General features: G+C 54.3%; 8 protein-coding genes across 8 annotated transcripts; 4 read left to right on the top strand and 4 right to left on the bottom strand.

The window, feature by feature from the left end:
• Window positions 1–71: 71 nt before the first annotated feature.
• On the bottom strand, window positions 72–1,222 carry N656DRAFT_702942 (cell division/GTP binding protein; the record flags this gene model as incomplete). Its single annotated transcript, XM_064811066.1, has 3 exons — window positions 72–401; window positions 453–1,015; window positions 1,102–1,222. 3 exons carry the CDS (start codon window positions 1,220–1,222, stop codon window positions 72–74), a joined length of 1,014 nt encoding a protein of 337 aa, XP_064673393.1.
• A 457-nt stretch (window positions 1,223–1,679) lies between these two features.
• Window positions 1,680–2,597, top strand: N656DRAFT_775802 (uncharacterized protein). Its single transcript, XM_064814505.1, has 2 exons — window positions 1,680–2,202; window positions 2,254–2,597. The coding sequence occupies exons 1-2, from the start codon at window positions 1,833–1,835 to the stop codon at window positions 2,298–2,300; spliced, it is 417 nt and encodes a 138-aa protein (XP_064673392.1). The 5' UTR covers window positions 1,680–1,832; the 3' UTR covers window positions 2,301–2,597.
• A 4-nt stretch (window positions 2,598–2,601) lies between these two features.
• On the top strand, window positions 2,602–4,257 carry N656DRAFT_775800 (WD40 repeat-like protein). The gene is made up of 4 exons (XM_064814504.1): window positions 2,602–2,750; window positions 2,802–2,838; window positions 2,960–3,538; window positions 3,622–4,257. Exons 1-4 carry the CDS (start codon window positions 2,748–2,750, stop codon window positions 4,023–4,025), a joined length of 1,023 nt encoding a protein of 340 aa, XP_064673391.1. The 5' UTR covers window positions 2,602–2,747; the 3' UTR covers window positions 4,026–4,257.
• A 597-nt stretch (window positions 4,258–4,854) lies between these two features.
• N656DRAFT_775799 (uncharacterized protein) lies at window positions 4,855–6,298 on the top strand. Its single transcript, XM_064814503.1, has 2 exons — window positions 4,855–5,621; window positions 5,699–6,298. Exons 1-2 carry the CDS (start codon window positions 5,133–5,135, stop codon window positions 5,876–5,878), a joined length of 669 nt encoding a protein of 222 aa, XP_064673390.1. The 5' UTR covers window positions 4,855–5,132; the 3' UTR covers window positions 5,879–6,298.
• Window positions 6,005–7,766, bottom strand: N656DRAFT_775798 (uncharacterized protein). The gene is made up of 4 exons (XM_064814502.1): window positions 7,067–7,766; window positions 6,775–6,929; window positions 6,348–6,708; window positions 6,005–6,298 (listed from the first exon to the last, which is right to left on the bottom strand). The coding sequence occupies exons 1-4, from the start codon at window positions 7,476–7,478 to the stop codon at window positions 6,126–6,128; spliced, it is 1,101 nt and encodes a 366-aa protein (XP_064673389.1). The 5' UTR covers window positions 7,479–7,766; the 3' UTR covers window positions 6,005–6,125.
• Window positions 7,767–8,684: 918 nt separating this feature from the next.
• Window positions 8,685–10,719, top strand: N656DRAFT_702669 (uncharacterized protein; the record flags this gene model as incomplete). Its single annotated transcript, XM_064811040.1, has 4 exons — window positions 8,685–8,882; window positions 8,940–10,206; window positions 10,272–10,356; window positions 10,413–10,719. The coding sequence occupies 4 exons, from the start codon at window positions 8,685–8,687 to the stop codon at window positions 10,717–10,719; spliced, it is 1,857 nt and encodes a 618-aa protein (XP_064673388.1).
• A 46-nt stretch (window positions 10,720–10,765) lies between these two features.
• Window positions 10,766–12,051, bottom strand: N656DRAFT_787432 (NAD(P)-binding protein; the record flags this gene model as incomplete). Its single annotated transcript, XM_064816604.1, has 4 exons — window positions 10,766–10,917; window positions 11,213–11,305; window positions 11,405–11,690; window positions 11,767–12,051. The coding sequence occupies 4 exons, from the start codon at window positions 12,049–12,051 to the stop codon at window positions 10,766–10,768; spliced, it is 816 nt and encodes a 271-aa protein (XP_064673387.1).
• Window positions 12,052–12,329: 278 nt separating this feature from the next.
• On the bottom strand, window positions 12,330–16,981 carry N656DRAFT_702642 (P-loop containing nucleoside triphosphate hydrolase protein; the record flags this gene model as incomplete). Its single annotated transcript, XM_064811038.1, has 6 exons — window positions 12,330–13,645; window positions 13,708–16,200; window positions 16,254–16,509; window positions 16,561–16,603; window positions 16,655–16,683; window positions 16,739–16,981. 6 exons carry the CDS (start codon window positions 16,979–16,981, stop codon window positions 12,330–12,332), a joined length of 4,380 nt encoding a protein of 1,459 aa, XP_064673386.1.
• Between the last annotated feature and the right edge of the window lie 248 nt (window positions 16,982–17,229).

The raw sequence follows: 17,229 nt of genomic DNA, 5'->3' as shown, positions 1-17,229 counted from the left end.
CAAAGTCTTTCGTCGTCATTGGTAAGATCTTGGTGGCCCAGACGAGAGCACCATGCGGGGATTGCAGACTGTTAGTAACCGTTCATCGTCATCCGTTGCGAGCTGCGGCTCATCTCGCGGTCTGCTGACGGGCTGATGGGTCGGCTGCCGTGACCCTGGGCGCTGCCTTCCTTCAGGGCCAAAAGCTGCTTGGCGCGGAACGTCTCGTAGTGGATCTGAGACGTCGTCTCAATGAGGTCTTGGAGGTGTGTGCGGAGGAGGAAATTCCGGAGGTAGACGAATTCGCAGTGGTTCTCGTCCTCGACGTTGATCACGCCCCACCTGTTTTGGCGGCCGCGAACCTGCTTGCCATTGACAATGATCGACTTCTCGGAACCCACAACAGCGAAAGGGATCAAAGCCTGCTCGATATGTTAGACATGGACTGCTGCCACAGACATTTGCAAACTCACCTTGATTTGGCTGTTGGCGACCCGCTCGTCCTCGTCGAGCTCGTCGTTGTCGTAGGGATACATCTTCAGGTTATGGAAGGCAAATTCCTCTTTGATGCGCTCCTTGAATGCCTGTCGCTCCTCCATAGTGAGCGAGTCGGCCTTGGCAATGACGGGCACCACGTTTACGACGTCTGACAGCTTCTTCAGCACGACAATGTCGATCGGCTTAAGCGAGTGGCCTGAAGGCTGAATGAAGAAGAGACAGCAGTGAATGCGAGTATCCTGGATATACCGCTCCCGCTGGGCGGTGAGCTCCTTCCGCAGGTAAGCCGAGTGCTGGTCCTTGATATACTTGACGATGGGATCCCAGCATCGGTCGTTGTTGATCAGATCGCCATAGCCCGGGGTGTCGACGATGTTGAGTCTCAGGCGCACCCCATTCTCCTCGATGATGTGCGAAACTGACTGAATCTCGGTGGTCGAGCGGATGACCTCCTCAGGATTGAGTCTGCCTTTCGATTCAATGAGGTGCGAGGCGAAGATGGTGTTGATCAAAGTCGACTTTCCCAACCCGGTTTGTCCTGTAACGCGGCGGACACGTCAATCCTTGCTCGCCGATTGGGAAGCGGAGCACAATCGGATGAGGACAAGCAGAGCAGAGACTCACCAACACAGATAACGTTGAACTGGAATCCACGTTTAAGCAGCTTCCTCTCAATCTGAGAGGTGATGCTGTCGAACCCAACATGGCTCTGAGGGTAAATGGTCGCAGGGGGCATGGCGGCCATTTTTGCGGTTTGAGGATAGACGCGTCTATTCCAAAAAGTAATGGAGAGTGATTCGACAGGAAGCGACTAGACGAAGCACAATCTGGTGGTTTCGAGGTGCGGTGCGGCCGGTCTACAGCGAATCGAGGCCGGGTGGAGGCGGTTTGAGCGAAGTTCGAAGGGGATTTTACGAGTCTCTCGTGTCGCCAGCTTTCGTACCAAACAATGATTTCCGTTCAAGGGGTCGCTGGCCGGCTGGGAAAAGGGGAGGGAGGTCGGCTCATCTTGATTGGTTTATGAGGACGCTGCCCCAGGCACAAACCTAAATTAAGTTAGACTGTCATGTGGAAGTCAAAGCTTCAAGAGATCTGTGCCAACCTTGTCCAACGGAAGAGACCGTCGCAGACTCGCCATTTGCGAAGCACGTCGCCGACATTTTTTTGACGCCAGTCCAATTGAGGAGCACGATTCAACCACCACACGGCAGACCAACGCGAGAAGGCACGCTGCAGGCGAACGTTAACAGTGGGCAGCAGTGCAGGCTTGGAGGATTCGAATTAACACCCGAGACCATACTGGCGGCCTATTTCACAAACTATATCGAATACCAGGACTCCAGTTGCGATTCACGATGGCATTGGCAGCGCCGGCGTCGAGGATGGCCGGCTCCGGCTCGTTCCTGCCAAGGCTCCTACCTCCCACATTGCTCTCGACAATAAGGCAACAGATACATGTCCGCCAATTCTCGCTACCTCTTTTCCCATCGATCGTTCTCGCCATTCCAGTCGGCTTCCAGCTCGGACTTCCGTCAATACCGTCACTGCTTGGGGATATCTGGGAGTCGATCCTCAAAGCAGTGCCCAAGAAGAAGACGTCACACATGAAGAAGAGGCATAGGCAGATGGCGGGCAAGGCTCTCAAGGACGTCAACTCGCTGTGCAAATGCCCGGCCTGCGGGGAGACAAAACGGATGCATTACTTATGTCCACACTGCGCAACAAGTGAGAGTCTGCAAAACATATTGCTGGTATCCTTGCTAACTCGGAGCCTAGAATTGAGGAATATGATGAACCGGGAGGCCGGAGGTACCAGTGCTTGACGACGACCACTTGAAGTGCTAGCGGATGCGACGACTATCCTGGGCCAAGCCGAGTTGGCGAAAAGGGCGAACTGGGATAGGAAGCATCTTGCATTCAATCCATAGACTCACATTGCCGGATGAAGGGGCATGAGAGATGTACACCCCTGTAGAATTATCAGCTGTGTCCATACAGATGTACAAGTATTGTACCTAGGTATTTTGGCTGCGGCAACAATTAAAATGCCACACTCAATGGATACTCGCAACAGTCCATCGAAATCTGGGTAGTCTGTTTGATGGTATGGCAATTTTAAGGAATCTGGAGACATGCAAGTGCCATGATGTTGAAGAACTCGAGAGCTACAAAGCATTACCCCACCATCATCTGCTAGGTGCCAACTGCAACCTTCAACCATACTTCCAAACTGTTGACCAACACACATATATGAAAAGTCTAAGTTGACAATGGTAAAAGCAACCCAGCCCATAACTGAGAATCATACTCTAACATCGTCCCAGTCAAAACAATACCTCACCGCCCACACGGTGGACCAAGGCGAGCCATCCCATCCCACCTACCCCGCGATGCGCCGTCCTTCCTCCCCAAGCTCCCCTTGCTCCTCGTCGACAAACACCAAACCAGAAACCCAACTAACACAATTACATGAAATGAACAGCCCACCCAGCAGATATCTTCTCCCTCGCTCCGACGCCGACAAGCCTTCTCTCAGCGAGCGGCTCCTCATCCCTCCTCGTGCACAGCACCACGGACGCGTCCTTCCCGCTGCAGCAGACCATCGCCGCCGCGCACAAGCTCGGCTGCCACCACGTGTGCACCGCGCGGGGCGGGGTCGGCAGCGTCGCCGCGAGTGTTGGATTTGGAGGGGAGATCAAGATCTGGTCAAGCGATGGCAAGGAGTTTCATCTCGAATGGGAGATCACACCGGCTACGTGGGCGAGCAACAATGGGAATGGGAATGGGAATGGTGCGGCTGGAGGAGCCGACGTGTGGGCCATAGCGCTGAGCGCGGATGAAGGGTACCTCGCCTGCACGACCAGCGACGGGCGGATCCATGTCTGGGATCTTGCCGCGAGGGAGAAGATACAGACGTATGAGACTGGTGCTAGGGGAGGGGGTAGTTTTGCCATGGCTGTGGACCTGAGTGTGGACGGGAGGCTTACGGCTAGTGGGCATGAGAGTGGCGCGGTGTATGTGTTTAACAATGATGCGGGGAGGACGGTTTACTCGTTGTCTGGTAAGGTGTCCATCTGTTCTACTGGGGCCCAGGGAGGCAAGGGTTGATCTACGGGAGTTTCGGCTGGCTAACATAAGGAGTAGGTCTGGCCAAGCCCGTTCGCGCGGTTGCTTTCTCGCCCGGCTGCAAACGTCTTGCGGCTGCGGGTAACGCGGGCGTCATCGCGCTGTATGATATGGAGCACGGAGAACATGTGGGAAATCTTACAACGCCGAGCACACGGCCGGCGTGGATCACATCACTGGATTGGAACGAAACTGGCGAGTACCTCCTGAGCGGGTCACTCGACGGGAAGGTCAAGGTCTGGGATGTCGCTCGCGGGGTCTGTGTGGCCACGCACAGCGAGACAGAAGGGGCTTTGTGGAGTGTCCGTTGGCTACCCAAGACTGAGAGGGCTCTGGCGCCGGGTATGGGCAAGGGCGAGATGTTCTGCGCGGCTGGGGCGAGCAGGAGTATCACCTTCTACCGGGAAGCAACAGGGTCTTGAGCATGGCGAAGGGCTCTTAGGAGGCGGTCATAAGACGTGGGGTCCGCTCGACATCGATTGCTTAGATGGGTGATGGGATAGAGAAAATACAACATGGCCTGGTGCCAGGTCATATGCCCCAGGGCCCCTTATCGACACCATCGGAGAGCGTGGTTGGGCTCTGAAACCCGGACTCCAGGCTCCGCTTATAATGAAGTCGGGGTGAGCACTTGATTACTTTGCCAAATTATAGCGCAAGTGTTTACGTCGTCCTGTCTGCTGTGATTCACGGCCCTTGGTTCTTGTCTTTTGAGTGCTTGAATGAAGTGAACTAGCGGAGTTGGCTCGCTGACGCTCGCCCGTTGATTTTTCAAGCCAACCCGCGCCGACTGTATTATACTTTGTCCTACTCCGTACAACTACTGCAAATAGCCAATTTTACAGTAACATTTACCGTTCAAGATATTCAACGCTTACCGTTCAAGATATTCAACACTTGCCGTTCAAGATATCCAATACTTACTTCGTACTATTCAGGATATCCAAGTTCCAACACTTACCATTCAGGATATCCAACGCTTACCGTTCAAGATACCCAGTTCCACTACATGTTTTTAATCCAATCAAAACTCCTTAGAATTACTAACAGTTACAGGGACATAAGCGTTAGAGGTTTTGCAGGTAAAATGCGCTTGCTCCTTAAGAAATTGTTAAGCGTGGTTCGTGCTCTACTGCAAATTTACAGGTGTTGGTCTTAACAAAAGAACCGCGTTTTTGAAAGCCAGTCTGTAGTTAAACGTTTTGATGTTCAAGATGCATTAACACGGGATTGCCACTTTCGTACCGAAATCTGTTAGCACAGCCAAATTGAAAAGTCACATGACTTGGCGCACCGCTCGTGACAAGCAGGTTGCCCCGCCAGCGGCCCTTTCCCTTAACGACACGACCGCCAAGGCCCAGCATCCAGGCACTCATCACCTTCTTCTTACTTTGCAAGCTCCACCTGCAAAATTCCCAATTCCTGAGGAGACAATCCATTCTCAGCCTCTCATCGTCCTTCCTAGTTCCGACCAGCGACTACTTTAGATATCGTACTCAAGAAAACCACCTCCTGACGTCATCCTCAAAATGCCCGTCACCCGCAAGTCAAGCCGGTCCTCAACCGGCGCAGGCAGCGGCAAGCAACAAACCCTCAGTTTCAAGCACAAAGTAACCAAAAGCATCCAATCGGGCGGGAAAAAGGATGCCTTCAAATCCCCATCCCGATCGAAGGAATACATCCCCGAGCCGTCACCAGAGGCGTCACCCGCTAGCCCCAGCCCCACCACCCCAGCAACAATCGACGGCAAGGCTGAAGAGGGTACGGGGAAGGAGGTACAAATCCCCGGCAACCGCCGACTAGAACGGATCGAAGACCAGGCGCAGCCGGCACTCGTTGCTGAGCCAAAATCCGAGGCAGAGCTTAGAGCTCAACAGATCACCGATAACGCCATCGAGCGGTACTGGTCTGGCATCGAGTCGTCGCGCATGGCCAGGGCCGTCCACAGGAAGCACACCGAGGGTTTGAGTACGGGTGAGAAGGTGCTGAGGTACTTTGATGTGAGCTCGCAGTATGGGGTACGTACTAGTAGTGCTTAAGTCGCTATCGGTGTGCTCTTGCCCCAGAGACGTTTACTGACAGGTTCATTCTGTAGCCCTGCATTGGCATCCCGCGGGTCAAGAGATGGCAGCGCGCGCAGAGGTTGGGGTTGAACCCGCCAATTGAGGTGCTGGCGGTCTTGTTGAAGGAGGAGGGGAAGGGGAATAAGGCGATTGAGCGGGCGCATATGGATGAGCTTTTGAACTCTACTGCTGTTGGTTCGATTGGGGTTTGAGTATACTGGGCTTGGGAGAGATTCGCTTGGCATGATGGATGGCACCGTTTTGTATGATGATGATGGCTTGCTTGGTTGGCTTTAGTGAGGGAAGGCGTTCGGATCTGCGGGAGCGGGAAATCATTCACCAATACTGCTGCTTCTTAGCATATCGGGTATTGTCTAGCTGATTATCTTGCGGGTAAGGGAATCTACAGGTTGCGAAACCCGGCCGGAATAAACAAAAAAGGAGGAACCGAGACCCGGTTCAGTACCATATACTCCTCGTTCTATGGTGCGGTACTGACTCCTGTCCTGCAGCCTCCATCTCCTTTATTGTGTCATACAAGAAGAAATCAATGAGAATGGCGTTGACACGAGCCTCCGGGTGGTTTCTCATTATCTCCCTCCGTATTAGTTCTACGCACCATATACTGCAGGCTAGCTGGGATGTCAGCATATTCACGACACAGCGCCTTGGTTTGCTCACCTCTGAGCTGCAACTCCCAGCTGCCGCCTGCCGGGATCTCCTTTTTATCTCGTATTGTCAGGTCCAGAATGGGACTGTAGAAGATGCATCCCATGGTGTTGAGGATCTGTGGCACACGGTAGTCCGCAAACATGGTGATCTTGTCAATGTCCCGGAACTCGCCGTAGCTTTCGCCCTCAAAGCAGGCCCAGAGATCGGCAACCAAGATCTGGGCCCGCTTGAGGAAGCGGATCGGCTTGCGCCGTCCTTCAAACACATGCTCATCCCTGAAGCAGCGAAAGTCGCGAGCCAGCAGGTTGACGAGCCTAGCAGCTAACCCATTGGCCGCCGCTATGAGGTTGACGGGATGGCATCGGTATCTCTGACGCATGTCAGCATCCGCATTGTAGGTACATGCAACGAACGGATGCGACGGCGGATGTCATACTTCGTACAGCACTTTGCCGGCCTCACGCAGGCAAGCGAGCCGCTCTTCCAGCAGCGGTATTTCTTCGTTTGTACACGACCTGAAGACCTGCTTCAGTGTGTCCAAGTTGCAGGATTCTTCATCCTGCCAGAAATGTGAGTCGGTAATGGGGATTCCTTGAGGCTTCTTGTTAGCCTCCCCCCTCAGTTGAAGAGAAAGAAAATCTACGGGATAGTGGACCTCAGGAAGATGGTTGTCATGGCGACATCGTACGGGTGGGCAACCTAGGCCAACGACACGGGAGCCAGCCTACCTTCGTCCAATGCTCGCTGCAATGCAGCAACCAAGCTCCAGTACCCGGTCCACCGTTTGCCACGGTACTCAATAGCAAACCGCTCAGCGTCAGGCTTCTCAGACCAGAAGGAGAAGTTGAGCAGATCCATGGTGAAGATGAAAGCAACGGTGGCCTCGTCTTTGCTCTTCGGATGCAGCTCATGAGATGTCCAAGTGGCAGGCGAGTATTGCTTCTGCTGCATCTGCGCATAGATGGCCGAAGCGGCCCTCTTGCACGAGCGCATGTCCAGGGCGACGTCGATGGCATTATCGTAGACGTACTCTGCGCCCTCCAAGACACCCGTTTCCGGCTCTTCGCTGATGGTGAGTTTCCCCTGCAGATGCTGTCGGAGAAGCGCGAGCAGCTCGGGGTCGGCCTCGTCGTCTGACATTGTGGAATGGAAGGCAGCGAATGGGCAACTCTTGCCTAAACGGAGACCAAAGGCGAACTGTGGTTGTGGACGGCAGGCGGCAAGTCGACTCAAACGGCAAATTCCATTTGAGAAAAAGGGGCCAAATGCACAGTGCACACGACTTCTCACCGCAGCAGCTCGAGCTTTGGAGATCATCTCTTTGAGGACATGATGATCTCGGGGAGCCGTGACTGACAGACCTACGCAGTTGCAGGCAGGATGCCCCGAGAACCACAGGCAAATATAAGATGGAGAAAGATGTTTGACTGCTCCATGAGATGTTCGAGATCTTACGTAGGAGTTGAACTGCGAGAAATTTCTACAGTATCGATACTGTATACTGTACCCGCCTCAGTACAAGATACCTGACAGGCTGGCTGCTCTGACACAGAGGGTCTACTGCGTGTCTTGAATGTACTGTAGATTCTTACATATGAACCTGCGCGTAGAACATTGGAGTGAATGCAGCATCTCCATTCATCAATGCGAGCGAGAGGCAAACAGCAGGAACTCAGGGTTCACAGCGCATGCCGCCTAACGCGCGGGGCACATGCAGAGCCTTGACCCACCAGCTTCAACCCCCTGCCGCTTCGCCTTGTGCCAAGCCCGAACCCGCTTGGCGCGTTTACTGCCCACTGACGTGACTGATTAACGTTACGGCGCACCTTCCTGGTTTCTTATAACGGCGATGCGACAAATCCGCTGCACCAAGGCTGAGGACAACAACAGAAACACAACCCAGCCTCGTCGCGTAGGGCAACTTGAGGAGGACTGGGGAATTTCATACAAATCAATCTCCAATACTTGGGAAACCTGGGCTGGCGCAGTTGGAAATTGGAATCACCATGGAGCCCGTTGTTGGAGTTGGCAGCGCAACAACCTTGGTTCCAACGCTGCCTGCTTTGAACCGCGATAGCTTCAATTCCATGTCGCTAGGCCGCGGTCTGAATGCGCACGTTAAACAAGTATGTACCCGAAGTCAAACGCCTTCTCCCTGAGTCCGTTTCTTCCCTCTACCTGCAAACGCACACCCACCCGGGTATCTGCGCCCAGCACCCCAGAACCTCTCTCGGGCAGATCGCCTCCCTGCCTGCTCTTTTGCGCCCGGAATTTCTCACAACCAGACTTTTGTCTCCTCGTTGTCGCAAAGCTTCCCAATCGCTTCCATCCGACGTGGTCATCACCATGTTCCCGCTAATCAAAGCCAAACAGTCGCGTGTGTTGATGGTGGGTGCCGGAGGGATTGGGTGCGAGTTGCTAAAGAACCTTGTCCTCACTGGCTTTGAAGAAGTCCATATTGTCGACCTTGACACGATCGACCTGAGCAATCTCAACCGCCAATTCCTGTTCCGACACGAGCACATCAAAAAGTCAAAAGCATTGGTAGGGGCCCTGCGCTATTCGGAAACCCTACATTGGCTAACGACGATGGTCCGCCAGGTCGCAAAGGAAGCCGCACAAAGATTCAACCCAGCCGTTAAGCTCGTCGCGCACCATGCGAACATCAAAGACCCCCAGTTCAGCATCGAGTGGTTCAGCGGGTTCAAGATAGTCTTCAATGCGCTGGACAACCTGGATGCCAGGCGCCATGTCAACAAGATGTGTCTGGCGGCCGACGTGCCGCTGATTGAGAGTGGGACTACGGGCTTCAACGGCCAGGTGCAGGTGATCAAGAAAGGTGTCACAGCATGCTACGACTGCGCGCCCAAAGAAACGCCCAAAACATTCCCTGTCTGCACTATCCGCAGCACGCCGAGTCAGCCGATCCACTGCATTGTCTGGGGCAAGAGCTATCTGCTCAACGAAATCTTCGGAATGAGCGAGGACGAGTCCGCTTTCGACCACTCGACAGATGCCGACAATGCGAAGGAAATTGAGGAGCTCAAGAGGGAATCCGAAGCACTGAGAAAGATTCGACAGTCAGTCGGTACCCCCGAGTTCCACGAGATGCTGTTCAACAAGGTGTTCAACACGGATATTGTGCGTCTGCGGTCTATGGAGGACATGTGGAAGACGAGAAAGCCACCCGAGCCCCTAGAATACAGGACGTTGCTTCAGAAAGCTGCCAAACCGCTCGCGGCAAAAGAAGCAGTGTTACAGGATGGGCAGAAAGTATGGTCGCTGGAGGAGAATCTGGTCGTGTTCAACGACAGCCTGGACCGGTTGAGCAAGCGCGTTCTTGATATGAAGGCCGCGCAGAACGGCTCCGGGGAAGAGGCTATTATCACCTTCGACAAGGACGATGAAGATACACTAGACTTCGTTGCCGCGAGCGCGAACATCAGGTCAACTATATTCGGCATTGACCGAAAATCCAAATTCGACATTAAGCAGATGGCTGGCAACATCATCCCCGCCATTGCGACAACGAATGCAATCGTGGCCGGTCTCTGCGTTCTCGAATCCTTCAAGGTCCTCAGGGGCGAGTACGACCAGGCCAGGGAGGTATTCCTGACGCCCTTCTCAACCGCCAGGCTTCTGGCGTCCGACAAGTCCAGGGAGCCCAATCCGGATTGTCCGGTGTGCGGCGTCTTCCAGACCCGTGTGTACGTCGACCTGTCGCGGGCGACGCTGAACGACCTTGTTGAGGACTTTTTGAAGCTGCAACTGGGCTACGGAGAAAAGGAAATCTCCGTCAGCAACGAGGTCGGCATACTATACGACCCAGATGAGACTGACAACTTGTCTAAGAAGCTGAGCGACCTTGGTATGACACCTTCGTAACCCGCAAAGCCTCCATCTGATGACTTTGAGCTAACTTCGTTTCCCCAGGCATCAAGCCGGATTCGTTCTTGACGATCACCGACGAGGATGACGAAGATCCGTACGTCAACGTGGTGATTGCCATCCAGGAAGCGTATGCTCTTTCCCCCTCCGTGCGCACCCTTCACTTGATACTAACTCGCGATAAAGCAAGGAACCGCTCGCCGACAAGCCCATCAAGGGCGCCTTGTCGGAGGGAGTGAAAATCCCGATCAAGCCGAAGAAGACGCCGGCACCCGAGACCAACGGTCAAAGCAGCCGCGCGCCCAAGCACGGCATCGACTCCGAGGCTGCAAAACCAGCCGACGCCACACCCGCCAAGCGCCCGCACCCCGAAAGCATCGACGACAGCTTGTCTGCCAAGAAAGCCAGAATCGCTGCAGCGCCGAAGGCGGATGACGAAGTCATTCTTGTGGAGAGCGAAGCGGGAGGTGCCATTGTCATTGACGATGACTGAACCATGCCATGCAGTTCGAACGAACGAAGTAGCAGCCAAAGAAATCTCAAACGGCGCTCGAGCCCCCATCGAGGGTCAGTATGCAGTTATTTGCGTACGTGTTCTTTGCGAGGAAGGCAGCTGCATCAGCGACCTCGTCTGGCTCGCCGAAGCGTTTCAGGGGTATCTTTGCCATGATCTCGTCCCTATCAGGCAGGTCTGCGGTCATGGGGTTGGGAGTGATGAGATGTAAAGTTAGTCCTTTCTGAGACGATGTATACTATGTGTGTGTGCAGACCAACGTGATAAAGGGATCTAGGAAGGTAGGACGGCGGGCAGGGTCCGGAGATTCATGTTGTTGTTGGGTGTCTCGGCGGATCAGATGGATGAATATGGTTGTAGGGTGTCTCGGGTATGTATCGAGAAGAGAAAGCCAACAATGGCAAAGGGATACATAACAGGTCTCGATGCGACAGAGTGAAAGAGGGAATGTCAGTTTGAAACGTAAACGTACCGCTGGTCATTCCAGACTCGATATATCCCGGTAAAATCGCGTTAACTCTGACGCCGTAGTGCCCAAATTCTTGCGAAAGAGCAGTCGTCAAACCTAGAAGTAAGAATCCATGTAAGTAAGCGCATGTTCCATTTGCAAACCATAACCACCACCATCACAACAACAACAAACAACAACAACGACGATACCTACCCAACAACCCAGCCTTACTAGCAGAATACACAGCCGACCCCACAACCGCCCGCTGCGCAAGCAAGCTCGAGACGTTGATAATGCAGCACCCCCCTTCACCTTTACCTTTACCTTTACCGTCAGTAGCTCGTCTAGATCTAGAAATCATCTGCTTCCCGACAACCTTGCACCCCCAGATGGCGCTGCGCAGGTTGGTGTCGATGAGCTCGTCCACATCGGCCTCGGCCGCGCGCACAAGGAGAGAGTGCTGTGAGATGCCCGCGCAGTTGACTAGTATGTCAATCTCCTTCATTGTTAAACCCATTGTCAACTCCTCTTTCTTAATATTGCACGTTAAGTTGGTGGTGGTGGTGGAAACGTACATGCTTCTCTACAAGGCCCTTCCAATCCGACAGTTTGCGCGTGTCAAGCTCGACTATGGCATGGTTCTGTTGCTGCTGCTGCTGCTGCTGGACTGTTGTCGTCTGCCACTGCCAGGGCTTGGTGTCTTGCGTCTGCTTGAGGGTATTCTGCAGTTTCTGGACGGAGCGGCCGGCGAGTACCACGCTGGCGCCTTCTCGTGCGAACCGGGTTGCGATGGCAAAACCGATGCTGCCGGTGGCGCCTGTGATGGCTGCTGTTTTGCCCACGAGTGAGGGGGGGAGCATTTCTCATAGATTATTCCTTGGTATGGTAATAGAAAGGCAGCGTAAGGTATGTACCTGAGGTTTGCTCCTCCGTATCTATGTCGTGTTCGGTGTAGATGTCTTGGCTTTGACGGCAGAAAGTCGATGTGTTACGTATGGGAGGTGACATGAGATTCTAATACATAAACATGGTCCAAGGGAGACTACGTGCACGGGCCACATAACCACTGCCCCCCTACCCCCTTACTCTATAACCCCCTTAACGACGCCAGGAACCACGCTGTCTACCACGAAGCAGACTACTCAGTATCCAACCTCCCCTCCCCCTTCCCCTTCAGCACCCGACAAGCCTCCTCCGCGGCCCTCGTCCTAGCCTCCTCCCTACTGACACCGCCCTCCACCATTGCCAGACATTCCCCTCCCACCAGCACACGGCAAGAGAACTGCTTATCCCCGCCCTCCTCATCCTTCGCCTCGACCACGTAGTCAACCTTTTCACTAACCGCCAACCGGCCCAGCTCCTCCTTGGGATGCAACAAATGCACACCATCCCTAACCAGCCGTTCCATCAACGGCAAGATACCCGCGCGCCGCACAACGCCTTCACAAGCTTCAATGGACCCGGAATCCACCCAGACGGCGCCCAGCACGCTCTCAAACACATCCGAGTAGAACTTCTGCGCCTGCAGCCTTGCTAGAAATGCCCAGGGGTAGCTGCCGCCTTTCCACAGCGCGTGGAGGATCTCGTCGCGCATCGCGGCATGCCTCAGCTCCGTCGCCGCCTGGATGATGCCCATGTCTGCCGAGGCGTGGCGCATAAACTTCCACAGTGGGAGGGAGACCTCTGATCTGACGAGGCGCAGCTCCTGCCCATCATCCCCAGCAGCATCCTCGTCGTCGTCATCGTCGCCGTAGGCCCCGCCGCCACCACCACCAACAACATCCACTCTCTCCTGCTTTGGGCCGGTCCATTCCATGACCAGAAACGCAAGCATATCGGCATTGACCAGCGCCGTGCGCATCAGATGCAGCGTAGCATTGTCCAACTCAGCTGGAACCTTGATACCCATCAGGTTCGTGACCACAATGTAATCCAGCACCGCGTCGCCCAGAAACTCCAGTCTGTCCAGCGAGGCCCTGATGCCGGGTGAGTTACACGATGGGTGGGTCATGGCCTCGATGAGCAGCGATTTCTTCGTGAATGTGTATCCAATGAGTTCCTCCAGCCCACGCATGGTAAAAGGCAGGGTCTCGTCGTGCGGCGCGTGGTCGTACAAGACTTGTCTGCAGTGCTCCTGGCTTTTCCATTCGACCTCGGGAAGAAAGAGAGACATGCATTCGAGGGCCTTCGGGATTTGTCCGCTTATGTACGAAGCACCGATAAGGGCTTCGACAACATCGGCAAGGGTCTTGGTTGAGAGGATTCGTGTCCCTGTGGCCGAGGGCGGGTTTTCGAGGAGGTCCTCGACGTAGATGGGGCGCCATTTGTTCATTGTAAACGCCTTTTGGATGATGTAGCGATCGAGGCCGAAGTCAACGGCTGCACGGAAGAGGCGGGAGTTGGCGACGATTTTGTCTTTGAGCGGTGAGAGGTAGCCCTCGGGGTACTTGAGATCTGGTGACATGAGTTAGCAACAAACACTAGGTCTGCACAGCCGGGAAGGATAGCACTCTTACATTTGGCTGAGCAGTTAATGGTAGTGCAAAACTTGAGAATCGAGTCCCCGAGGAACTCTACCCGCTCATAGTCGGTTGGGCCTCTAGCCGCACTCGTACTGATGGCAGTGACGACAAGCGAGAGGTCTGTGATGCCTGTCTTCTCCAAACGAGACTCGAGGAGATCTCTAGCAACTAAGTGCACCTCGAGTGCATGAGTAATGGCGGGAATGAGCATGCCTGCATGCGCGAACACTGCCGGAACGCGATCTACTCGGATCTGCTCTGCTGGGAAGACTCTCGGATACGGCTTGCTGCTGGGGAGCGGCGTGGCGTTTGGATGCGGTGCCCTAAACGATCCAACCTTCTTCGGCCACAGATTGACGGCGACGTATGGAATGTCTTCTGCTGCTTCCTCGAAACCGGAATAAGGTCTGCTGACTAGTTCGGCTGGAGGCTTGGCTGGCAGCCAGCCCAGGTAAAAGTAGGGCTGGTTGCGGTTAGCAATGTTGCGGACAAGATAGCTGGACGAAACCATCGTATCCGCGGTGACCTCATCTACAGCCATGCCTTCCACGCTGATATCTTGATCCAAAGAGGTGAATCGGACAGGATAGTGCTTCTCCTGAACGGACCACCGGTGTCCAAACGCCATGGTAATCAAGGCAGACGTGTGATCGGACTGCCTTAGGGCAGTGCGGCCGACCCTGGCCTTTTCCAATCCAGGCTCCATCTTGACGAGCCATGATGACTTATGGTCCCAGTGTAGCACGAACTGCTTCATGTAAGGGACCGGGACGGGGAGGCCGAGTTCGAACGCAAGACGAGCTGCGCCGTCGGGACTCGTGATTGTTAGTTCCCGTCTCGACACGGCGGCGTTGTCTCGCCATGCCTGGGCAATCAGTGGCCAGGGGTTGAGTTGCTCTCTGACCGGAGCCATCCCCGCACGTGGTTCAACCTCTTTCAGCAGTTCTCTCTCCCTGATGGGCAGGAGGTGGTGGTTTATCAACTCGGCTTCATAGAGCTTGGCGTATGCTTGAAAGGCAGCATCCTTGCAAGCGTTTGCCTCCGAGGGCCAGGCTCGGATGCTCTCAAAGCATCGTAGTTCCGGCGGCAATGAGACTGGCAGGTGGACAATGGCCTTCCGTAGTGCCCGTTCATGGCTATCTACGGGATTCCCATCTAGGTCTCGGATGATATACCACGGGCTCCAATCAACAAATTTCCTTGTTGAAAGGGTGGCGCAGAAATGGTCGAGATGTTGCCTCGCATCGTGAATGGTGAGTTGTGCCCCGGTTTCTTCATCTGTCAGAACCGGATAGTCCGACGCCTCGCTGTTCTCAATCTCTTGTAGAAGCTCATGCTCACGCATTTCGTCCTGGTACTTTTGCTTCATTTCCATCTCGAGCTTCTCCCACTCTGCTAGCGACCTGTCCGATACGCCTCCAACGAGAAGGTACAGCTGGGACTTCGCCATTCGAGCCCGGCCACGACGCTGGATGAATGATTTTAGGTTCTTTGGCTCGTCGAAACAAATAACCAGATTGCACACCGGTACGTCAATCCCTTCCTCAAGCACGCTCGTTGCGACTAAGAGGTTTGTTGTCCCTTTTCGGAAACCCTGGAGGGAGAACATGTCCTCTTTTCTGGTCAAGTCCAGGAAGTCTTTTCTCCTTCCGGGAACCTTCGAAGTGCCCACCATGGACCCTACTCGATATCGAGGCTTGATCCGGGGATGAACCGACAGTATGTGAGCCAGAACTGCGACGCTTGCTCTCTCCTTAACGAAGACGATACCCACTGGGCTCCCCTGATACGACGCCAGAATGTCAACCAGCTTGTTCACCTTAGCGGAGAGTATGGTTGGTGTCTCGGGCGGCGGCATTGGATCCACAGCCAGGAAAGCTTCGGCCAAATATCTCCTTTCTTGTTCCGTCAGGTCGCTGAACTGACTGTTGGTGGTTTTGGTCGCGTCTGGATCCTGAAGAAATTCGGAGATGACCCTATTGATGTAGTAGTCCGCAGCCCAAGGCCCCATGTCGTCGCAGATTCTCTTGGATCCGGCCCAGAACGACCTCATCTGTTTCTGGCTGTACGTCTTCCGGGTTTTGACAGCCTTGGCAAGAAGTTCCCGGCTCCGTGCAGAATCTTCAGCCAACAGTTTCAGGATGTAGGGATCGCGCGTGATATCGAGACCCCGACAAGCCTGAGCCAGCCTTGACATCATCGGAGTAGGGCCCTCAGCCTGTTCTGGGCTGGCGAGGTGTCCATACGGAGCTGGGATCATAGTAGGACGATTGACTTGTGCTAGGAGCTCGTCCCGGTGTTTGCTCGGGGTCTTGCAGACAGCATCCAAGGTGCGCTCAAGCACCTCGACGTCGTCAAGGTTGGATCTCATTAAGGGGCTTGCCGTGAGACCCAATATATGAGGTACCGGGAGACCCCTAGCCTTAGCCTGAGCATAGTGCTCATTCATGAGCCTCGCAACGGCATTCATCTTGACGCAGTTGTGCGCTATAGAAGTTAGCGGCGCTAGAACCCAAGAATACTAGGGGATGCTTACACACCTTCATCGATCACAATGAGGCTGAGGGATTTGAGGCGTACAAAAGCATGGGAGACTGCGTCAAACAAAATCTGGTATGTCGACACAACGATGCGAATGTTGGAAAGAACCTCGTCCCATACACCTGGCTTACTGGACCATGCGTTCACATTGTCGGCACCACAGATGAATTTGGACAGGACGCCTGGGATCTGGGCTTGGATTACACCGAATTGCTGTGCGGCCAGAGCCACGGTTGGTGCCAGAAACCAGACCATCTGAAGTCTCCTATCAGTCGATGCCTTAGATTTTATGAGATTCCTCCTTACCTTGTCGCTCCGTTCCAGCTCCGCCTTGATACGAAGTATGGCACTAGACAACATCTCAGCATGCATCCAGGCCGAACCTCGACATGACACCTACACCTGAGTCTTGCCACTTCCGGTATCCATCTGTTTGATAAAAGATCAGAAAATCCATTGCGAGGACGTCGATGACGAAACATACCGCAACAATGATGTTCCGCTTGAGGCTCTCCTCTAACATCTCTAGCTGATAGGCCCTCGCAGTCATGGTTACGACGGTTGGAGACTCTTGCTCAGGGGTGGTGCTGCGAGGGCTGTCGTCTGAGATGGATGGGGAAACATGGTCGATTTCGGGTGAGATGACAGAAGCCCATTCATCAAGAGGTCCGGAAGAGGCTTTGTCATCGTGCTCCGAAGAGCTCCAACTGTCGGTATCGGAGGCCATCGTCACCAACCGACGAGCCTGGCCAAGGAGGAAACCTGTGTGTCTGTGAGGGGACGAAGGCGGTTGCGTGGCTAGACCTAGCCTGACAGTGTTGTTAGGACTCGACCCGATTTGCAACCAATGTCGGTGTGTGGATCATGACGCGGCTCGGGGTAGCCTTCGTTGTCCCGGGGCACTATGTAGAGTTGGATCCGGAAACACGGTCGCTCGCCGGAAGAGTCAAACAAGTAGAGCAAGGGTAGCTACTA

This window comes from Canariomyces notabilis (genome assembly GCF_033297395.1).
Source record: "Canariomyces notabilis strain CBS 508.74 unplaced genomic scaffold N656scaffold_3, whole genome shotgun sequence".
Lineage (NCBI taxonomy): Eukaryota > Fungi > Ascomycota > Sordariomycetes > Sordariales > Chaetomiaceae > Canariomyces > Canariomyces notabilis.
This window is presented reverse-complemented; position numbering and strand designations above follow the sequence as displayed.

Excerpts from the sequence above, each read along its gene's own strand:
- N656DRAFT_775802 (XM_064814505.1), top strand. The coding sequence starts at position 1,833 with ATGGCATTGGCAGCGCCGGCGTCGAGGATGGCCGGCTCCGGCTCGTTC. Across the intron at positions 2,203-2,253 it reads ATGTCCACACTGCGCAACAA|AATTGAGGAATATGATGAAC; the intron begins GTGAGAGTCTGC and ends CTCGGAGCCTAG.
- N656DRAFT_775800 (XM_064814504.1), top strand. Across the intron at positions 2,839-2,959 it reads CGCCCACACGGTGGACCAAG|CCCACCCAGCAGATATCTTC; the intron begins GCGAGCCATCCC and ends TGAAATGAACAG. Across the intron at positions 3,539-3,621 it reads GACGGTTTACTCGTTGTCTG|GTCTGGCCAAGCCCGTTCGC; the intron begins GTAAGGTGTCCA and ends CATAAGGAGTAG.
- N656DRAFT_775799 (XM_064814503.1), top strand. The coding sequence starts at position 5,133 with ATGCCCGTCACCCGCAAGTCAAGCCGGTCCTCAACCGGCGCAGGCAGC. Across the intron at positions 5,622-5,698 it reads ATGTGAGCTCGCAGTATGGG|CCCTGCATTGGCATCCCGCG; the intron begins GTACGTACTAGT and ends TTCATTCTGTAG.
- N656DRAFT_775798 (XM_064814502.1), bottom strand. The coding sequence starts at position 7,478 with ATGTCAGACGACGAGGCCGACCCCGAGCTGCTCGCGCTTCTCCGACAG. Across the intron at positions 6,930-7,066 it reads GCAGCGAGCATTGGACGAAG|GAATCCCCATTACCGACTCA; the intron begins GTAGGCTGGCTC and ends AGAAGCCTCAAG. Across the intron at positions 6,299-6,347 it reads CTGGGAGTTGCAGCTCAGAG|CCTGCAGTATATGGTGCGTA; the intron begins GTGAGCAAACCA and ends CATCCCAGCTAG.